The following is a 20,834-nucleotide window of genomic DNA, read 5'->3' as shown; positions in this document are numbered from 1 at the left end:
TTCCCCCGATCTCTACTTTGTTTTCATCCATGTCATTGTGAAAAATGTTAAATGGCATAGGGTCAAACATATAAGAACATCTACAGTTACACTGGATGTGATCTATCCATTTCTAAAAGGAATAACGTTCCTACTGCAAAAGCTCACCGTAACTTACAAGCGTTAGGAAAAAAATTCCCTCATGGGAAAGTTATTCCATAACTGTTCACTGTGGAGTTTCTTAATGCTCTGGAAGATATCTGATTTTGGCTATTTTTAAAACAGGAAGCTATAAACTACTTTTCTTCTCCAATGTATGTATCAAGCATGAAACATTTGGGTGCTGGAGGAAGATCATTCTTGGTAATAGGCCACATTTCTGAAAGTGGCTGTCCAGAAAATATACTGAAACACAAACCTACCATTGAATTGTCTGATTAAGAGATGAAGGCAGCAGAGAAGCATGTTCTCTCTTAATTATTAATTTCTTTTTAAGAAATATCAAGTTAGCCAGATACTACAATAGACATTCTGTAACTGCTTATAATTATAAATTAAGTGAATCTGTGCTACAACCACACATAGTATTTTCATAATAGGCTGACGATAGGCAAATGACGCATCTGTATTTAAGTGCAACCATAAATAAGAAATTCTAAAAATCCAATAGTGTTGTACGTAATATTTTAACTAGCATTATTAAGAACTAGACAATGACCTGCAACAGGCACTGGCAATAACTGCACAATCCAGAGGTTCAGCCAGATTTGAACTATGACAATGGCCCATACAAGTGTAACGAAGTAGATATCACTGGTTTTCTTCTTCCTAAGAAAAGCTCCAATCTCAGGCCTGTGTCTGCCACCGGAAGTGGACGAAGAGGATGAGTCTTGAGAGAGTTGCCCACTTTCTGCTGTTTCTAGAAAAGAAGTAGAAGTTATCACATTAATTTCTACTGCTGAACTGAAGGAGGTTACCTAGTACTCACCAACATTTACCCTAAGGTCTTAACAGCTAAATGCATAGCAGTGCAATCCTACTTCACCAAATAACCCAACAAAAATAGAGAACGTGTTAAGTTTTCCAGAGGAAAACAAAATCTAAGAAGTATACTATATTGTCAGCTACAAAATGAGAAGAATTTACTGTATTATCCTTATGGCAAAGATGAATAATGTATTTTGGCTATGAGTTCAATAACATCCAAATGCATGCTCCAGGCTATTTTTAAATCAAAGTCCTAACTTCAAAGCGCACACAGTATACTTTGAAGTGAACACTTCCATCTTACAAATCATTTAAGTATAACGTGTGGTGTTCTTTTCAGATATGATCATACTAAAATTATACAATATTCATGCAGTGATCTCAATTATATTACTTTGCATGTCATACTTTAATATCCTTGGAAACAATACCATAAAGAAAGCAAACAACTTTAAAAATTAGTAGATAACTAATATGTCATTGTATGACTAAGATGACACTAAATGTTTAAGCTTCATCTTCACTAGCTTACTAGCTAAAAGATGAACACATTAAACATTAAAATTTAAGTGCCAATTACTTAACCAGTGTATAATATTTCATTCTAATCAAAATCCCAGTTTACAGAAAATTAGAATGCATTTCATTACTCCACCCCAAAGAGACTTACCGTAAAAATATGTATTAATATTCTACAAATGCATTCGTGTGGCTCAATTTTGTTCTTTGACTTTTAGAGATAAACTAGTAGCTTTCACACACGTGTGATCTGTAAACTCAAGTATGTAAAACAGCCCAAAATGGCCGAAAACTTAAAAACCAGATGGTAACAGACCGTGAATCCCAGTGTTGATTGGTAATATTCTGAACAAACAAAAAAAAAAAGCTCTCAACCATGATTATAACAATATCCATCACTTCATGATGGCACAACAGACATTCTAATCTTCAGAGGGACAATTCTGGAATCAGGACTGCAGGTTTGTCATGGTTGGAAAAATGTCACGGATACTGTGATTTTCCCATTTGTCCGTGATTTGTCTTTGTGTCCATAGTTTTATTAAACTCACTCCACAGTAGTGGTTTCTGTCCCACAAGGCTGGGCCCAGCTCCCAACTCTGGCTGTTGTGACCTGGTACAGGGGGTCTCAATGCTGTCAGTGAAAGGGTGGCTGGGCCAAACCTGAACGGCACTGCAACTCCCTGCACCAGGTCGCAACGGCCAGAGTGGGGAGCTGGGCCGAACCTCAGAAGGAGCGTGGGGTGGGCTTGCTCTGCAGTAGCCCTCCTCCTCATTTGTATCAGCATTTTTTTTTAATTAAAAAAAAACAAAAAACAAAAAAAATTCCACCACACAGACACAAAATCTGTGACTTTTACTAAGGTTATCATAAATGTTCCATGATTTTTGATAAAAATGCTGTGACAAATCTGCAGCCCTACTTTATATAGACAGATCCTACTGTCAGTGAAATTTGCAGGTGGCTCTTCTGGTTGTAGACATCTGCATAAGAGTCAGGCAACAAAACTGCATCCTACACTAGTCTACCCATTACACGGTTCTATCTTCAACCCCTAACTCAGTGTTCAACAGAACCTGGCCTCAGAGGTGTTGGGAATCGATTTTATTAAGTTTTATTAACACGAGGTGCCTTGTTTTAGTTGATGAAAAAAATACCAGCAGGGTTCTTGGTTATCTTCAAACCTGATTTTGCACATATCATCACTAACTGGGATTGACATTACCCGATGAACACTTACGATCATGCAGGAAAACCAGGCCCTAGTTCATCAGCAGACCATCCAAAATCTAGCTAAATCACTTCTCTCATACTTCCAGGCTTCATACATTTTTTGGTTTTTTTTTGGGGGGGGGGGGGGGCGGGCGGGCAGGGGAAAGAGGGGAGTGCCACAAGGGGGCGAGCAAAGCAAAAGACACTACACCCCACACTCAAGGGAAACAGCTGCAAAAGAAAAGAATACAGCTATAGCCATATTGCTCCAACCTGAAATTTCAAGAGATCTCTCTGGACATTTTTTCCAATGTATTATGTGAAGAAGTGCTTATCTTTGAAATTTTAGCATGCTAGTCTGAGTGAAGAGGTTAGTTTCACTTGGAACAGCATGAAATACTATGAGAGCAGAAAGATTGCCTTTTTTATTTTAAAAATGAGTGTGTTGCTAAACGTTTCAAACCTAAATCTTGTTTGAGTACTATTTGTATTGGAACACTTAAATTCGTAAATGTGTATGTGAATACACTTGTGTATCCATCTGTCTGAGTAAGATGTAGTTAGACTGCTGCACATCAGTTACTATCTGGAGGTGGAAGTAGCTTTTTAACTTCAATGAATCCAATCTTTAGATAGAAAAAATGTTATTAATGCTGTGTGCTTGAAATAACCTCACACTGATCTGTAGGTCCTATCATATGGAGCACTATTTGTGTGTTGAAACCAAGATCATGTCTTTTAAACTCACTTATTTTTGCAGTAGCTTGAATTTTATTTTTTATTTAGGATGTTCAAGTTTGAGATTAGGGCACTCCAGTCCTGTCAGGTCGCTGGGCCTGTTTTGACAGTTCATCCTCAGATGCTGATGGAACATTTTAGTTTCCAGAGAGCTCTGGAGGACTATTATTCCATCAAAGGCCTATTTTGTCTTTATAGTGATCTATCGCCGATGACCCAAGAGGCTTTCCACCCCCAAATATCCTTATTGAACCTTCATCTTCTCAAATTGCTGCTTACACAGGTTACTTGCAACAGAAGCCAGACACACGGTCTTTGAAACTACATGCTGAATTAAACTAACTGCAAGAAAAAACGTTTTAGTCTTATGCCATTGTTGAGCAGGAGTACAAAAGGAAGTCTTTTGCCTCCACAGTACTCTCCACAAAGTCTGACATTACAAAGCTTGTTCAAGGCTGCCTCCACACAGGCATGAAGCCTAACTTTTTCTTGCTACCATGAAGATATCAAGGGAAATAAATAAGTACAGCAGGAAATCCACTAAGAAAAAGCTCTTTTCATAGAACACTAATTATGAAAGAAAATTTCTCTCAGACACCACTTCTGCCTCTGCAGGTAACAGTTTAAATGACTAGGTCATAAAAATTGTATTTAAAATAGTCATTTACATGTTAATACTGCTGCCTTTAAACAACTTTTAAACCAGGAACACCAACTTTACAGGGATAAGTGTGGTAATTTGTGGGTCAGAGAATGTTTTAAAATTTGTTTCTAGTTTCCTCTTGGTTCATGTTTCTAGAACAAATCCAAATATTTTCTTACAGAGTGTTCAGTCACCTGAAGGTTGGGGTGAATGTTGCTCATTATTTGACTCATATCCTGTGATAGATATTGCCATGGCAATTGTAGAAGCAGCAATGGAAATCATTTGACCAGGAAGTTCTGTTCCTATAAAAATAAATACACAAATAAGTAAAGAGTTGGGAAGAGGTTATTCTTATCACAATATTATTTTTATTTCTGTTGCTCAACATCCATTGAAATTGTACTTCAGTGAAACTGAAATGGATAAATATTCGCTTTAATAGTTACATATATTATGTAAAAAGAAAAGGAGTACTTGTGGCACCTTAGAGACTAGTCTCTAAGGTGCCACAAGTACTCCTTTTCTTTTTGCGAATACAGACTAACACGGCTGTTCCTCTGAAACCATATATTATGTAGACTCAGTATGATCATCTTGCGACGTTTCACTCCATATTCTTTATGAAAATATGCTTCTAATATGAATATGACATAACTGAGATATACTTTATGCTAATGTAAGATATCATTGGAAACTGAATGTGATTATCCAATTTGTATGCCTGTTTCATTTCTGTATCTGAAGTTAGGAATATTAACTATGCATCTGTCACAGCCCTGCAGAGACATGGGTCTGAGTCACCTGGTACTGGACTCACCCCTTGGAATGCCAGTGTTCTTCCATTGGGAGACAAAAGGTTCCTGCTACACACAAGAGCTAGGTAAGGCAGGGGAGTGACATCATCGTGGTTCTTCACTACCTCCCCACCCAAAGAGACACTGAAAAACACCTGGAAGCAAGAACTGAACTGGGGGGGGAGGTTGAGTTCAAGCTGGAAGGGCATCTAGCTTGTGAGTAATAATACATGAGGTCTCAAGCTGGAGACCAGCGAAGCTGCCTTTCAAGACTTTCTGTAATCTACCTGTGACAATATTTAGGGTGAGAAATTACTATTTGTAACCAATTTATTTAGTGAAACAAGCTTAGTATGCTTGTTTTGTTTTATTTGCTTAGTAAACTGCTTTGTTCTGTTTGCTATCTCTTTAACCACTTAAAATTAACTTTTTGTAGTTAAACTTATTTCTTGTTTATACTATAACCCCACTGGTGCAATTCATAATGGGGGGAGGGGGGAATAAGAGGCTGTGCATACAGTCCTCCACACTGAGGGAGAAGGCAGATTTCATAATATACCTTTGTGTCTGCACTGCAAGGGAGGTGAACACCTAAGTGCTGGGGCAAGTCCCTTAAGCTGAGGCTTCCCAAAGCTGATCTCAGTATCTGTGTTGTTCTGCAGTTGGGTGTGGCCCTGCCTCTGTGTGTGTGTGTGTGTGTGCGTGCGCGCGTGTGCTGGAGGAGGCTTGATAGCCCGGCTCAGCAAGACAGGTAAAAAGGAGTGCCCTGGTTGGCAGAACAGGCAGGCTCAGTCATATTCCAGATCAGGTGGCACCTTAAGGGGTCCAACCCATCACACATTTATCACTGAGCACTTTTCAAAATTTAGTCTCTCAAGAAAATGTATGCATTTTATGCCATGGCTGTGGTCTAGGATACTCCTGGGGAAATTCTGTGCCAGTGAAAAATTCATGTCCCCTGCAGAATTTTTTTTCCCTCCACATAAAATACATTCTGCTTGAAAGGTGCTGCAATTACACCTTTCACCCACTAGGGGCTGCTGTGGCACCAGAACAGAGGGAAGCTGCTCCCACTCGGGAGCTGTCAGCCACAGGGCGGGGAGAGGGAGCAGAAGACACTGCATTCTTAACAGCGCCCTGCCCACGTGTCCAGATAAGGAGGCATGGAATATTGGGGGGGGTGGGAGATGGTGGAAGAGGACTGACAGCATGTGGCACATAGTGCTGCTGGGGAGGTACCAGAGTGGGGTTCAGAAAGGTTAGTGTGGGGCACAGACTGGGGCAGGGGCTGAATGGAAGTGGGGGTGCAGGGCCTTCTGAGTGAGGGTGCAGAGCCAAATGTGGACAGGGGTTGGGGTACAAGGACACATGGATACAGGGACAGATGTGCCTGACAGAGGATAGGGGTTCAACTAGAGTTTGCATGGGGGAGGCACTCCAACAATCCCTCCATCCCCCTCCCCATAAAAAAAAAAAACCTGTACCATACTTCTCCCACCCACATCTAACAACCCTCCAGGTTCACTCCCAGCTTCCTTCCCAGCAATTACTTCCCTCTCCTTCAGCTCCTCCATTACCCCGATCCTCCCCCACCCCGCAGCCTTTGCGCTGCTTCTGAGGGGTACAGGAAATACGTTTCTGTTTACAATAGTTTAAATGAATTTACTCAAAGTTACTAGTAAGGAATCTATTTGCTAAAAAACATTTCATGAATTTTTTGTTGTCTGTATTGTTACAGACATACTTGCTGACAGATATTCTGAAATAAATTACCAAAATAACTGAAACTGTTTTGATTACATTGCATTATTTTAACAAATAAAATATGCAGAATTTTACAAGATTGTGTGTAGAATTTAATTTTTTGGCATAGTATTCCCCCAGGACTACCTAGGAAGTGATCTCTCTTCTTGTCAGCCATAAGATCTGTGAAATCCAGCTCACCAAAACTGTTCCAAGTGGCAGGCAATCTGATTAACCTGAAACCTCTATGGTTTGTAATAAAGTTTAGTGACCAAGACCACCAGTTTCAGGGAAAACTGTGTCAGAAGGTGCAATAAATCCCTATTCTAACTGTTTTTAGGACTGCTTGAGTACTGACCAAGACACAGTACATGGTCCAATGTAAATCGGACCATGTACTGTATCTTCAATGATTAATCATTGCAGCCAACATGAGGAGCTCTCTGTCCCTAGAAACAAGGAACTATTTTGGTACAACTGGTATACATGAGGGATGACTTTCATCTAGTGGAATTCACAGTAGGAGAAACCCGTTTAATCTCAACTGACATCTACACTTGGATCTTAATGAAAAATGTTGAGTGGAAGAATTCTAAGCATTTGTGGTTACTAATGAGAAACTTAAGGATTAGTAAAATGGTCTCTAAGTTACTGCACAGCAAAACTTATTTCACTAGGAGGGCGGTGAAGCACTGGAATAGGTTACTTAGGGAGATGGTGGAACCTCCATCATTAGAGGTTTTTAAGGCCCTGGCTGGGATGATTTAGTTGGTGTTGGTCCTGCTTTGAGCAGAGGACTGGACTAGATGACCTCCTGAGGTCTCTTCCAACCCTAATATTCTATGATTCTAACACAGAGTGTGAATCTACAGTACACCAGTTTGCCACACAGCAACATCCTGTGTGTGCACTGCTACGGCACAATATAAGATGTTCTAGAGTGCAGCTTGGCATGCTACTACTTAAAGCCATACAGGGACTTACATTGTGCTGTAGCTTCATCCAGGTGGCACATAACTTCACCGCAAACTGGTATGCTTAGATTCAAACCCTCAGAAGAGAAACCCTCAGTCTCCCACCTTCAGCATGATTACAGGTGCAGTTAAAGTTATTGACATACTTTAACCATGTATTCCAGTGAACTATTTTGGTACAACTAGTAATTTCTTTTAAATTTAATCTTAACTGTGAATTTCCTGGGTTTCCAATGCTTCTTGCATACCCTAGAGTAACTACACAAGTTACACATGCATCCGATGAAGTGAGCTGTAGCTCACAAAAGCTTATGCTCAAATAAATTGGTTAGTCTCTAAGGCGCCACAAGTACTCCTTTTCTTTTTACACAAGTATTGAAATGTTTTAATCTTAATTTACCAATATGTAGCTCAACCTTAACTTTAATTTAACAAACGTTTAGAATTTTTTTAGGTTCTTAAAATTATTTTAACTATGAATGGCCTACTGTGATTTTTGTTTATTCCCTAGGGCAGTGGTTCTCAAACAGAGGTTTGAGCCGCAGGGCGGGGGGGAGGCAGCCTTCAAGCAGGTTTCAGGGGGTCCGCCAAGCAGGCCCAGCATTAGACTCACCGGGGCCCAGGTCAGAAAGCTGAAGCCCCACCACACGGAGCTGAAGCCCAAGGCCTTGAGCCCCACCACCCAGGGCTGAAGCCAAAGCCTGAGCAGTTTAGCTTCACAGGGGCCCCTGTGGAATGGGGCCCCAGGCAACTGCCCTGCTTGCTACCACCTAACACAGGCCCTGGCTTTTATATGCAGAAAAGCAGTTGTTGTGCCACTGGTGGGGCATGAAGGTTCTTACAGCATGTTGGGGGAGGCCTCAGAAAGAAAAAAGTTGAGAACCCTTGCCCTAGTGCACCCTGCTTCAGAGCAACAGGACATGATGGGAGTGCAGAACAAGTTCTTTACTCCCTGAGACGAATGCATACTTCCCAGGGACAACCAATTGGAGGGCAAGGATTCTTTGTTTTCTGGGATCCCCTCCATGGGGGTCAGGATGCATTAAAATGAGTGAAACAGGGAAGCATTTTCTTTATTTCTCAAGATTCTTTTTCTTTCCTCCAGGTTCTCTTTCCCATCACAGCTCAGGGAATTCCTCTCTCCTTTCCACATTTCCTCTGCAAGCTTAAGTTCTCGTCTTCAGTGCCATACCTTTATCTTTGATCCTGGAAGATTTTTAGTCCTCTGGAATCAGAGCATAGGGACTAACATGTATGACACTGCCCAATGTAATGAAACCAGTTTGTTCAGCCTGATCCCATCCTACTCTCTCTGGCCTCAGTATAAGAATAAGGGCATGTCTACACCTACCTCTGGAGTGATCGATCCAGCAGAAGGGGGGGGGGGGGGTCGGGGTCGATTTATCACGTCTAGTGAAGACGCAATAAATCGACCACCGAGCACTCTTCCATCGACTCTGGTACTCCACTGGACTGAGAAGCATAGGCAGAGTAGACGGGGGAGTGTCAGCAGTCTACCTACCACAGTGAAAACACCACAGTAAGTAGATCTAAGTACTTGGCTCAATCCCCCCCATAGTGTAGACCCGGTCTAAGACGCCTAAATAATACTTCCCTAGAAAGTCTCCTCGGATTTAAATCTACCCACTGACAAATGCCTTTGTCCCATGACTGGATCTCCAAAAACAAACGTTTGTGCTGGGAAAACATTAAGATTAGAGTATTTGAATTAGTAAGAAACAAACATCTTTAATCCTGTATTGCCCCGGTTCTGAGAAAGTATTCTCCTCATGTCTTCGTATAAGCAACCCAGTCTGCAAGCATACCAGTCATACTAATGAGAAGTTAGAGGTGGAACAGAAATTGCCGTTTAAAACAGAATCCAGATTGTTATTGTAACTATAGACTCACTACAGAAACCTAACATTAGTATACTGCAAAATATTTTCTTAGATAAAACCCATCAGACTTCGGTGTAAGGACGCATAATCCATGATATTTTTAATTAGCAAGAACTCCTACTTTCTCCATATTAAAGAGTACACATATAAAAGCCATATGATATTAATATAAACTCATGAGTAACCCAAGCAGTTTTAAGATTTCAAGTCCTCTATTTTTCGTAAGTTTACCTTGGTTGATATAGCGGAAGAAAAGTGACTTATTTCTTACCAGAAGACTCCTTTCCGCTCCGTTGCTCATGCAACATGCCCACAGTCATTAGAAAAACTATAACCACAAATACTGGAATCCTCCAGGAGCCAGCGACAGATGCTGAAAATAATAAGATTTTTCAGCTAAGTTTTTCAGAATTTAATGAAGCTCGCATTCAACAAAAATGTTAGTGTAACACAGCCATACTGGAGAAGGCAGCCACAACTGGAACCTAGCAATTATAGATAGATATCACACAAAAGTGTGAGAAATTTTTCTACATCTAAAAAAAAAATATGTAGACATTTTATGCATTTCTTTTAATTCTTATCGGACATTTACATTTCTCAATACTCATTCTAATACCTATTAGCTAATTTTTATTAAATTATTATATTGGATATATAATTTTAAAGTTATTTTTTAAAATAACTTACATTTCAGAATAACTAAAGAAAGAAACTTCCTTTTAGTAGAACTTCTATAGAGAATGAGACCAAGGAGTTTTCTTGCTTGCTCTTTTTTTTGGGGACGGGGGAAGGTGGGACGAATGCTTCAGGATTTGAAGACCAAGTTTTGTTTGGCTGAAAACTAACCCACAAAGCCATTACATGAGATCTTAAAATAGTGTACGTATGGGCAAATTTGTGCAACACTTCACAAGAGATGCTGCCTCAGTAAAACACGAAGGAGTGATGTATGAGCTCTTTTAAGGATATTAGCTTATTATTAATGTATTAACTACCGTACAGTTATGCTATTAAAAAAACAGAAATAGAACACAATCTTAGTAAAAAAAAATTAAACAAACAATCCTTGATATTATCAATATGCTCAGACTGGCTGTAGGAGGAAGAGTTTATTTTCATTTTAATTCTGCCATTTGTCTTTTAGATTTTTAATCTTTGTTACTGAGATTCTCTATTAAAAAAAGTAAAAAAGTTACTGATAAGGGGCCAAATTCTCTTCTGTGGCCAAGCTCTGAGGGAAAAAAGTGGTGTCAAGGAGCTGGTTTCTGATCCTTGATTCTGAGGGCCAATCAGCACCTAGCCCCAACCAGCATTAGAGCAGCCGCTCTAACTTAAACCAGTGAAAAAAAAAAGGCAGGCAGTGCTACAGAGTTCCTCCATGTCCCCTCCCTGTTCACTCCTCCAGAAGGATAGCAGGATAAAAGCTACCTCCAGCAAACTTTACACCAGCGACGAGTTCTCCTGCACCAAGAGAAATTCTCTGCTGGCTATTTGCAGTAAGAATCCGGATCCTTTCCGCCACCTGAGGAGGGCAAAGGAGCTGGATCTCAGTTGAGAATTTAGCCGAAGGTTGTTCTTTGTTAGGCTTCCGAACTACATTTTATACATAAACACAATGATGTGTTACTCACCTAAGTGGAAGAGCAGTATTATCCAGACAGGAATGGAGATTGCTCTTAAGTAACGCTCAGTGTTTGCATTCCACTTGAATGAAATGGTCAACAGATAACCGACAACCAAGGTCCATATCTTTAAAAGAAGAAGAAGATACTTATGAGCATACATATGTACTACACATACATCAATATATACAGATACATATTAGTCAACTGGTAGGGTTTTTTATATGAACTCCTGCACCTTCGAGAGTTGTCTATCGCAGAGGTTCCCAAACTGTGGTCCATGGACCACCAGTGGTCTGCGAGCTTCATTCAGGTGGTCTGTGGATAGTTCCCTCTAAGCTGCACGCCTGGGTGGCCGCACACAAGAGAATGAAGGGTAACCCACCTAATTAGGGGAGCTGCGCAGGGGTGGCTTCACTAATTAGGTGCCTGGACTCTGGAGAAGACGTACATGTAAGGTGAGGTGGTGGCTTTGGGGGGAATAGGGAGCAGGTGGGAGGGGGCTGTGGCGCGAGAAAGGGGGGGGGAATTTGGGATGTGCAGGGCTGCAGCGGCCAGAGAAAGAGGTGACTTTCCCCAGCTCCAGGGCTGCAGCTGTGGTGGAGGAGAGACCCCACCCCTTCCCAGCCCCAGCTCAGGGGCTGCTGCGGTGGAGGAGAGAGGGCACATCCATCACATTAGAAAGGTAAGACTACTGATATTAAAATATGGAGTTGGTGGGAGGGTGATAAGGGACAGACTTGGAAGAGAAAGATCATCAACATCTGCTTTTGTGAAAATTCTAGTTCCCACGATGATTATTGTTACAATCCTAGCATGGACACAAATTCCACACTATTCACATCCCTCAAGTGGACTTCTGAAGCCCGCTTTAAACAAAATTATCCTACATTATAATGTCTATTAATGTCATGGGCCTGATTGACAAAGGTGTGTAGATATAACTGGGTTAATCTATATACCTGTACATTTCAGATCCTGGGGCACACACGCATATACTGATTAACAAGGCTGTACCAGGTTGAGGGAAAACAGCTAAAGAATTTCCTTGGGCAAAGGTAGGAGAATAAGTGCTCATCCCTAACATATCCTAAAACCAGGTTTTATTAAATTGAATACATGCCAGGGGTCTCACTTCTGAACGATAAATGTGTTAATGACATAACCAAGTATATTTATTGTTCAAAACGAAAAGTTTTCAATTCTGTAAACAAAAAAGACAAAAATACAATAATCAAATCCCCAGTCTACCAGCTAGCAAGGTCTACTACGCTCTATTACCATTGACACCAATATGCTTATCACTTGAGCTTGCTTTTTTTCTTTAATAAACTTGGAGTACCTACTCAAGGAAATTTTGGCCAAGCAAGTCTGTTTGTTAAAGTCACAATCAACTGATGCCGTGTTGACTGGACAGGAGGGCAAGTCTTAGAAATTGTCAGTGTTTAAAATTTAAACTGCCCCATCTTCCATAATTATCTTTCTACCATTTTGATGCAACTCATTGTGATAATTTGCTTCAGACAGATTTGGGGAAGAAATCTGGATCTTCAGTTTTAAATACTGGAAGAGAAGTATCAGTCACAATTACACACTAGCAGCCAAGTTTCAGTCTATTTCCTGTTCTGGGATTAAAAAGCATATAAATGACCTTGAAGCCCACATCCCACTGACCTTCAATGAGACTTCAGGCTCCTAAGTGCCTAAATCGCTTCTGAAAATTAGACTAAAGCCCTTTTGAATATTTTACTCCTGGGCTCCATCTATCACCTGCGTAGCTGGAGTCAGTCAAGTTGGTTAAATAATGGATAAAATCAATAGCTTCTCTAAATTGTTTTTTTGGTTTTGTTCTTTGGTAGTTCCTTTGGTAATTATATCAAACCAGTTTTCATATAGACTGCAACAGCAGTCCCTCTGAAATCCTATTTCATTTAAAAAAAAAAAGTTTGGTGTGTTATGTAAATTCCTTTGTGTGAAATCATGCTATACTTTGATCTACTCATACTCACTATAAATTACTGTGGTAGTTGCATGTAACAGAGACAATTTTCTTGAGTTTTTCCACTCAGTTTCAGTAGGAAGATGAATCCTCAAGCCCCTTTTTTCTATGAACCAACTTGAGGGTAACTGCAGATGACTAAACTTCCGTCCTACTTAGGATGTCATGTGTTATTTCTCTCTCAGTGAGGCTTAAATAGTGAGCTGAATGCTTGTGTGTCAGAATTTTAGGATGGTTCCAACAGACAAGTTTTCTTTCTTCCCCCATGTGACGCTGCACCCCATATTCTTCATAAAAATATTGTTGTAATATGAATATGGCATAACTAAGGTATGTTATGGGAGATGGGTCATGTGAGGTATCACTGGAAAGGTTATGGATTTACTGAATGTGATTATCCAATTTGTATTCATGTGTCAGTTCTGTATCTGAAGTTAGGAATATTGCCTATGTAACAATTACAATTGTGTATGTACTTGGGGAACGTTCACCAGAGAGTAGGCAATCAGCCTGAATGGGCCATTAGGATAGACAATAAATTAGGTCTTTGAAGATGCTGATCTCGCATCTTCCTAGACTTCCTGTGGACATTACAAATAAGCCTTGTCTCATGGTGGCTTTAACACTGCAAGGTCACGTGATGATGTCACCTAGTATGGGGTACCACCTTGGACACTCCTGGTATTTTTCCACTGGAAACAAAAAGGATTCCCGACTTATGTAAATCCTATTTAAGGCTGGGAAGTGAATCAATCAGGGCTCTTGTCCATTGCCTCCCCACCCAAGAAGGAAGACTGCTGAAAGCACGTGAAGAGACAAAGGAACTAAGCCAGGGAAAAAGCAAGGGCTGAGTCCAGGTTGAGATGTACTGATTAGCCTGTAAAGAGAAATAACTGGAACTCTAAGCTTCAGAAACTCTGCAGAGAGCTAATCGTAGACTCTGAAATTCTACAGCTGGGTGTATCCCTGCCTGTGTGTGTGCTGGAAAGAGGCTTGAGAGCCTGTCACAGCAGTACAGAGTAGTAAGGGAAACCCAGGCTGGTAGGACAGCAGGCTCAGTGGGACCTCAGCACATCTGGTTGCACCCCAAAAGGGGGGTCAAACCCATGACAACCCATTTATTTTCATTGTCTGAACAAATGACAAAGACCTCTTTTGCCATATTTCTCTCTGCATTCTTCAATAACACCTTCAGGAACTTGATCACAACGTGCTGTAGTTTTCTTGAAAGAAATAAAAAAATCCATTTCCCCCCACCCTCCATTGATACTTTAAATACCAATTATGGGGGTAACATCTCATGTTTCACCAATGGTTTTGCACTTATGTCAGTGCAAATTCTGTTAGTTGCACCATCTACTAGTGAAACAGAGTTTAAATCTGTTGGAGGAAGTGTATCCAGCACAAGGGGCTTCAATTATCTCTGCCTTCAGTCAGCAATTTGCAATGTCAGCAAAAACCTGTGACTTCAAGTTCAAGTCTTTGCTTTCAGTTGTTTTTCTATTTACTCCTGGGGGAATTCTAACACCACTGTGCATATGCAGAAATCATGTCCAGCGCAGAATTATCCCCCCCCCCCCCCCCTGCAGAAAATACATTCTGCCTGAGAAGTGCTGCAATTCTGCTTGTCACCCATCAGAGGTTGCTCTGGCATCAGAACAGCCAGCAGCATTCATCACAGCACTGTGCCCGCAGAGCTAGATTAAGACACACAGAGTGGAGCACACAGGGCTGCAGGGGGAGGGCGGGGGGGGAGGTGCAGAAGGGTTAGTGTGGGGAGACAGCTGGGTTGCAGGCTCAGGAGCTAGTGGGGTGACAGCATTGAGCCAGGTCTGAATGGGAGAAGGGCTGCAAAATGGAAGTACAAAGTAAACTGTGATAGAAGTTTAAACCTCTCTCTCAAGATATGGACAGCGTGCTGTCCAAAGCAGCAGACTGAAAAAAAGACTTAATATCATGATTAATATTTAGACTTAAAGATAAGTGACTTTTACAAGAGAAATTTCAATGGAATGAAGAGGATGGAGGCCAGACAGAAGGAAAGGAAATCAAGACATTATAGACAGATACCCCAGCTCAAGGAACTGAGATAAAAGGGGAAAAGATTGGCTAAAAAGAAGTGGAGTTGGCAAGTTGAGAAGTTTACCAACTTAACTTTGCTTTTTCCTTAGTTTTCACAGCACCATATTTACAACCTCAATGTTCTTATCCTAAGCAACTTAAGTTGATCAAAAATAAAACGGGGCTTGCATGCACGGTCAGATTCCTCATTGAATTAAGCAGGGTGTTTCCCTTGGTTTACTGCAAATGCTCATTTTACATTTAAAACACAGAAGTTACTTTGCATGAAAGCTCAAAGAAGTGCCTAAAGCGTATTTAATTTCAAATGTAGGTAAAATAATTTCATTCAAACTTGAGGAGAGTGTGATGCATTTTTCATCCTAATTTCAGCTTTAAAATGAAAGATTAGTTTCTGAAGTGCATAGTAATTTCCATGGTTGTATAATGTAATTATACTTGAGTGCCCTAACTGTAGTTTAGCCAAATCACAACCAATTTTTACTAGGACTCTAACCATAAAATACTGAACTTAGAGACACTGTCCCAAATTTCAACTTTCTTCCTCACGTTTTTAAGATGCTTCAGCTGTTTAAAACAAGTCTTTAAGTACAGCAAAAAGTATCTGAACTCCTTGCATTCAATAATGAACAGTTTTTGCTCAAACAAAACAATTCACCCATGACCAGAGGCCAAACCTAGAAAATTTCAGGGAAAAGCATCTTAAGTTTTCTGATCTTCCCCCTACCCCTAATACTTGTTAAAACATTTGAGCAAACATGGTTACAAGTGCTACTTAAGTTTATGCCCTGATCAGCCTGAGGATAGGAAGAATATCTATCTATCTATATGAACCAATAAATAATTGGGTAGGTGTGAATGGAGAAAGGCAGGAGGAGGAGGAGAAGAGAACTATGGGTGTCTACTCCTCTGAAGCTTCCAGTTTCAGACAGTGAAAGAGGCAGAATACTGGACCTGATGAATCATTGGTTTTCCCTAGTACAGCAAATTCTAGGTTCCTATTACGGAAGCCTATATATTTGTAACAAACTCATGGATTATATTGACTAACAAAAAAGTTCATTAAAGGCAAGAGAAGAGATCATTACTCTATAATTTTTCTATATCCAACACAACATTCCCCACAAAAAGGGGGAAAAGTTAAGGTATTCATACACTCAACTCCCTAAAACAAAATTCCGCTGCATGGGCCTGGTTTGCAGTGCTGCCTTCTCAGAACTCCACTGACTAAGGGGATAACACCCACACAGATGCCACTGCAGGACAAGGGTCTAGATTTCCCTCAAAACATGAATATACAAAAGAAATAGCTTACTTCTTAACTCTTTGGATTGACAACACAAAATATTTTGTAATAACCAATACCACCTTAAATTTACAGTGCCTTTCATCCCAAAGCATTTTACAGACTGACAGATCATAAAGATGTAGGTAACTTCATTCATGTAAGTAAAGTTACATACATGCTTAAGTGTTTGCAGGATTAGGACAGCTATATAAATTTATATTTAAAATAGTAAAAAGGGTGCCTATTAACAGTCTAAGCACCTTTGATATAAATTACAAAAAACAGAGACAGAGTGATCACCTCTTCCAATCAAATGTGGTAAAAATACGAAACCTGAAAAAAAGAGCTCTCTGTAGCTCAAAGGTTTTGTCTCTTTCACCAATAAAAGATATTACCTCACCCAACTTGTCTCTGTGGTAAAACAGACTGGGGTAGAACAGAGTAGCTATTTAAGATTACAGAACATCTTTGTGCAACAGTTTAGAATTGGAAGAACAACTAATCAGAAAGTAATAAGTGAAACTGGTATATGGCTAAAATACTGGGATATAGCACATGTGCTATTTCAACAAATCAGGGGTGCTGGACAACTTGTATAGTGGTGGTACTGAGAGCCATTAAGCCAAACCGAAAACCCTGTATATGACGGAAAACACTTCAAGCCACAGGGTGCTCCTGCACCCCCAGTTCCTGTATCTATGCAACAAATGTGATGTTCATTTTTACACAAACTGTTAAATAGCACACTCTTGAGCCTCAAGTCAAACATTTAAAGACATTTAATGTATTTGCTCTGAATGAGACTTTCAAAGTCACATCCGCTCTAGGTGAGCGCAAGATATTCCATGGCATTCTGTGTCGCAGTAGAGTTTACTTCAGTGTCCCTTAAATTTCCTTTTCCTGCCAATGTTGTGCAGCATATTCTGCAATGTCCTAGAGTAAAAGCTGTGCACACATATTAGGAAGAGTTTTTGGGAAGGGTTTGCAGATTCTCTAGGAGGAAAACCACCATATAAATTAAAGATTTCTGTCAATAAGGAATATTCTTTGTAGGGCAATATGATTTTTTATTAAAAGCACCATGCTGTCCCTTAAGCATCCTACTACTCCCTACCACAATGCCCATCCAGCATCCAGGTAGCTAGAAGTGTGGTTAGCAGTGGCTGTGCAACATGGTATTCCTGTGACGTTTAAGGTAGGTCTCTATCAACAAACCATCCTAATGTAGATGCCACTTAGCTATGGCCATACCAAATTCACGGCCATGAAAAATATGTCACGAACCGTGAAATCTTGTCTTGGGTGTGCTTTTACCCTATACTCTAGAGATTTCACGGGACAGACAAACGTTTCTCAAATTGGGGGTCCTGATGCAAAAGGACGATATAGGGGGATCACAAAGTTATTTTAGGGGGCTGCAGTATTGCCACCCTTCTGCTCTGCCTTCAGAGCTAGGCGGCCAGAGACCGGCAGCTGTTGGCTGGACGCCCAGCTCTGAAGGCAGCGCCCTGCCAGCAACAGCGCAGAAGTCAGGGTCGCAATACCATACCATGCCATCCTAACTTCTGCGCTGCTACTGGAGGCAGCTCTGCCTTCCGAGCTGGGCTCCCAGCCAGCAGCTGCCACTCTCCAGCTGTCCAGCTCTGAAGGCAGCACCATCGCTGGCAGCAGCGCGGAGGTAAGGGTAGCAGGATTACAAGCCCGCTACAATAACTTTGTGACACCCCCTCACACCTCCTTTTTGTGTCATCGCCCCTACAATTACAACACAGTGAAATTTCAGATTTAAATAGCTGAAATCATGACATTTACAATTTTTGAAGTCCTAAAACTATGAAATTGACCAAAATGGACCTGAATTTAGTAGAACCCTAGCTATACCTTACACCACCAGTTCAGTAAGCAAAATCAACTGGCAAAAGCACATTTAAGTTGTTATAATTGCATCTAGACTAGGGCTTTTGCCAGTACAAAAATATTGCAAAAACAAAATCATACCACTAGGGTATACTGATCAGAAAAAGTTTCTAGAGCAGACACAGGTGAAGTGAAAGTGATGCTAGCTTTCACCATGCCTTTCCAAGCAATACCAAGTGATTTCATATTGAGGCTGGTTCTGGTCCCCTTTCAGTCATTCCAGGTTGAGCTTTAAGGCTGGGATCCCACAAGTGTTTAGACTCCTAACTCCCCAATAAAATCAACGTGTTTATTTAGGCACCTGACTCCTACCGTAAGTCCCACCAAGGGATGCCTAACTCCCACTGATTTCACTGTTGTGAATCCCACCCTGTTTATCAAGCCAGCTGAAGGCTGTCCCACGGTTCGCCCGGCTAAGCCTCTCCCTGCGACTGGGATGCTGAGGAGGAGGCTGGCACCAAGCCCTCTGAAAGCCATGCCTGGGAGCCCCGGGGCGGGGCTGGGGAGAGATGCTGAGCCGCCGGGGTGATGCTCAGCGGCAGACCGCTCCTCTCCGCGCAGACGTGCGCGACCACCTCGGCGACAAGAGGCGAGGCCAAGCCCACCCTAGCCCCCAGACTCACCCACAGGCTGCTGAAGAAGTCGAGCCCCTGGCAGATCAGGAGTCCGGTCTGGGCCAGCAGCACCTGGACTCCCAGGGAGCTGCCGAGGCAGTAGAGCCCGTAGAGCAGGGGGCCGCCAGCGCCCAGCAGCAGCAGGAGGCGCCGCCTGCGCAGCACCTGCTGGCCCAGCGCCTCGGCGCCGTAGTTGGCGAAGCAGAGGGGCAGCAGCAGGGCGGCCAGCAGCACCGGGGTGCGGGAGCGGTGCAGGCGGCCGAGCCAGCGGCGGCCCAGCGCGGTGAGCGAGCTCTTGAAGGGGTGCAGGAAGGTGCCGCAGAGCACGGCCCAGAGCAGCGGCCGCAGGAAGGCCTCCAGGATGAAGTAGACCAGCACGGCGGCGCCGCAGCACAGCCCGGCGAAGAGCAGCGCCCCGGTGTTGTAGAAGGCCTGCTTGATGGGCTTCTCCAGCCGCGGCAGCGACGACACCGGCGCCGGCGGCAGCAGCAGCAGCCGCGGCGCCGCGCCCTCCGCCGGCCCGGGGGCCCCCGCAGGGCTCCGCTCCGGAGACTGGCGGCTACCGCCGCCGCCCGCACCGGGAGCCGAGGGGGAGCCCGGCCGCCTTCGTCCCTGCAGCGGGGAGCCGGGAGAAGCTGGGACGCGGGGACTCGCCGCGGAGTCTCCGCTCTCGTCCATAGCCGCCGCTTCGCGCCCCCTCCACGCCGTTAACCGCCGCTATAGCCAGGGGAGAGCGACATAGGCCCAGCCTCCGCTGCCCGCTTCGTGAGCCGCCGGGGATGCTGGGAAATGTAGTCTGTCCTTCCTCCCCCCCGCAGAAGAATAGCTCGCAGAGGATGCTGGGAAATGTAGTCCCTCTTCCTCCCCCTTCCCCAGGCGAGTGTGATGCTGGGAGCGTAAGTTCGTCAGACGAGGGAGTGCCGAGGAAGCCGGGAAATGCAGCGCTTGCTGGGGGGGAAGCCTGACGGTAGTGCTTTCCTAGTGGCGGGGATTGGTGAAGCAGGGGATATTGGGAGATGTAGTTTCTTGTACACTTACAGCCTAGAGCACAGGTTCTCTCACATGGATTTAAAGGTGAGCGACTAGGCAGGGGTGACATTTTTCCTCCTTAATTATTAAATGCGGCTAGAAAAGTGGGATGAGACGTTAAGATTCTTTTATTTCTGTAAAAAGAAAAGGAGTACTTGTGGCATCTTAGAGACTAACCAATTTATTTGAGCATGAGCTTTCATGAGCTGTAGCTGTACCTGACGAAAGCTTATGCTCAAATAAATGTGTTAGTCTCTAAGGTGCCACAAGTACTCCTTTTCTTTTTGCGGATACAGACTAACACAGCTGCTACTCTGAAACCTTTTATTTCTGTATACACATGTAAAAAGTACAGGTCCTGTTTATTCAGGAAGACTCAACTGGAGTTTTCAAGTCCCAAATCAATTGTAATTAAATTGGTTGAAGCAGAAACAGTTCAGTGCATCCAGACTAACTGATGTGATTTAAGTTTTGTCCTACATCCACCCTAGCACAGTTATAACACACATTGATTGCATTCCCACAATTCCTGGCTACATTTAAAGAAAAAGTTCTAAAGAGGAGCTCTGTGTAAACTTGAAACCTTGTCTCTCTCACCAACAGAAGTTGGTCCAATAAAGGATATTACCTCACGCACCCTGTACATGTATTTGCCCCCAAACCTCCTTGCTTGTATAAGCGGGGGAATAATCCTGCTATTGTGGGGAACTTTCCTGGCTTCTGCACTACCCCGGTGAAGTGGGCTAGCAAAAGGATCTGAGTCCTCACTCCCACTTCCTTGACCCAGTG

General features: G+C 42.5%; 1 protein-coding gene across 2 annotated transcripts in view; it reads right to left on the bottom strand.

The window, feature by feature from the left end:
* TMEM245 (transmembrane protein 245) overlaps window positions 1–19,799 on the bottom strand; it is a 127,249-nt gene extending 107,450 nt beyond the window's left edge. For both annotated transcript variants that reach the window (XM_048839317.2, XM_048839318.2), the window contains exons 1-5: window positions 19,026–19,799; window positions 11,129–11,246; window positions 9,766–9,867; window positions 4,274–4,384; window positions 698–898 (exon numbers count right to left, since the gene is read on the bottom strand). In XM_048839317.2, coding sequence (XP_048695274.1) covers window positions 698–898; window positions 4,274–4,384; window positions 9,766–9,867; window positions 11,129–11,246; window positions 19,026–19,694 — 1,201 coding nt within the window. In that variant the 5' untranslated portion in view covers window positions 19,695–19,799. The remainder of the gene's footprint in view (window positions 1–697; window positions 899–4,273; window positions 4,385–9,765; window positions 9,868–11,128; window positions 11,247–19,025) is intronic.
* Between the last annotated feature and the right edge of the window lie 1,035 nt (window positions 19,800–20,834).

Source organism: Caretta caretta, chromosome 2 (assembly GCF_965140235.1).
Source record: "Caretta caretta isolate rCarCar2 chromosome 2, rCarCar1.hap1, whole genome shotgun sequence".
NCBI lineage: Eukaryota > Metazoa > Chordata > Testudines > Cheloniidae > Caretta > Caretta caretta.
This window is presented reverse-complemented; position numbering and strand designations above follow the sequence as displayed.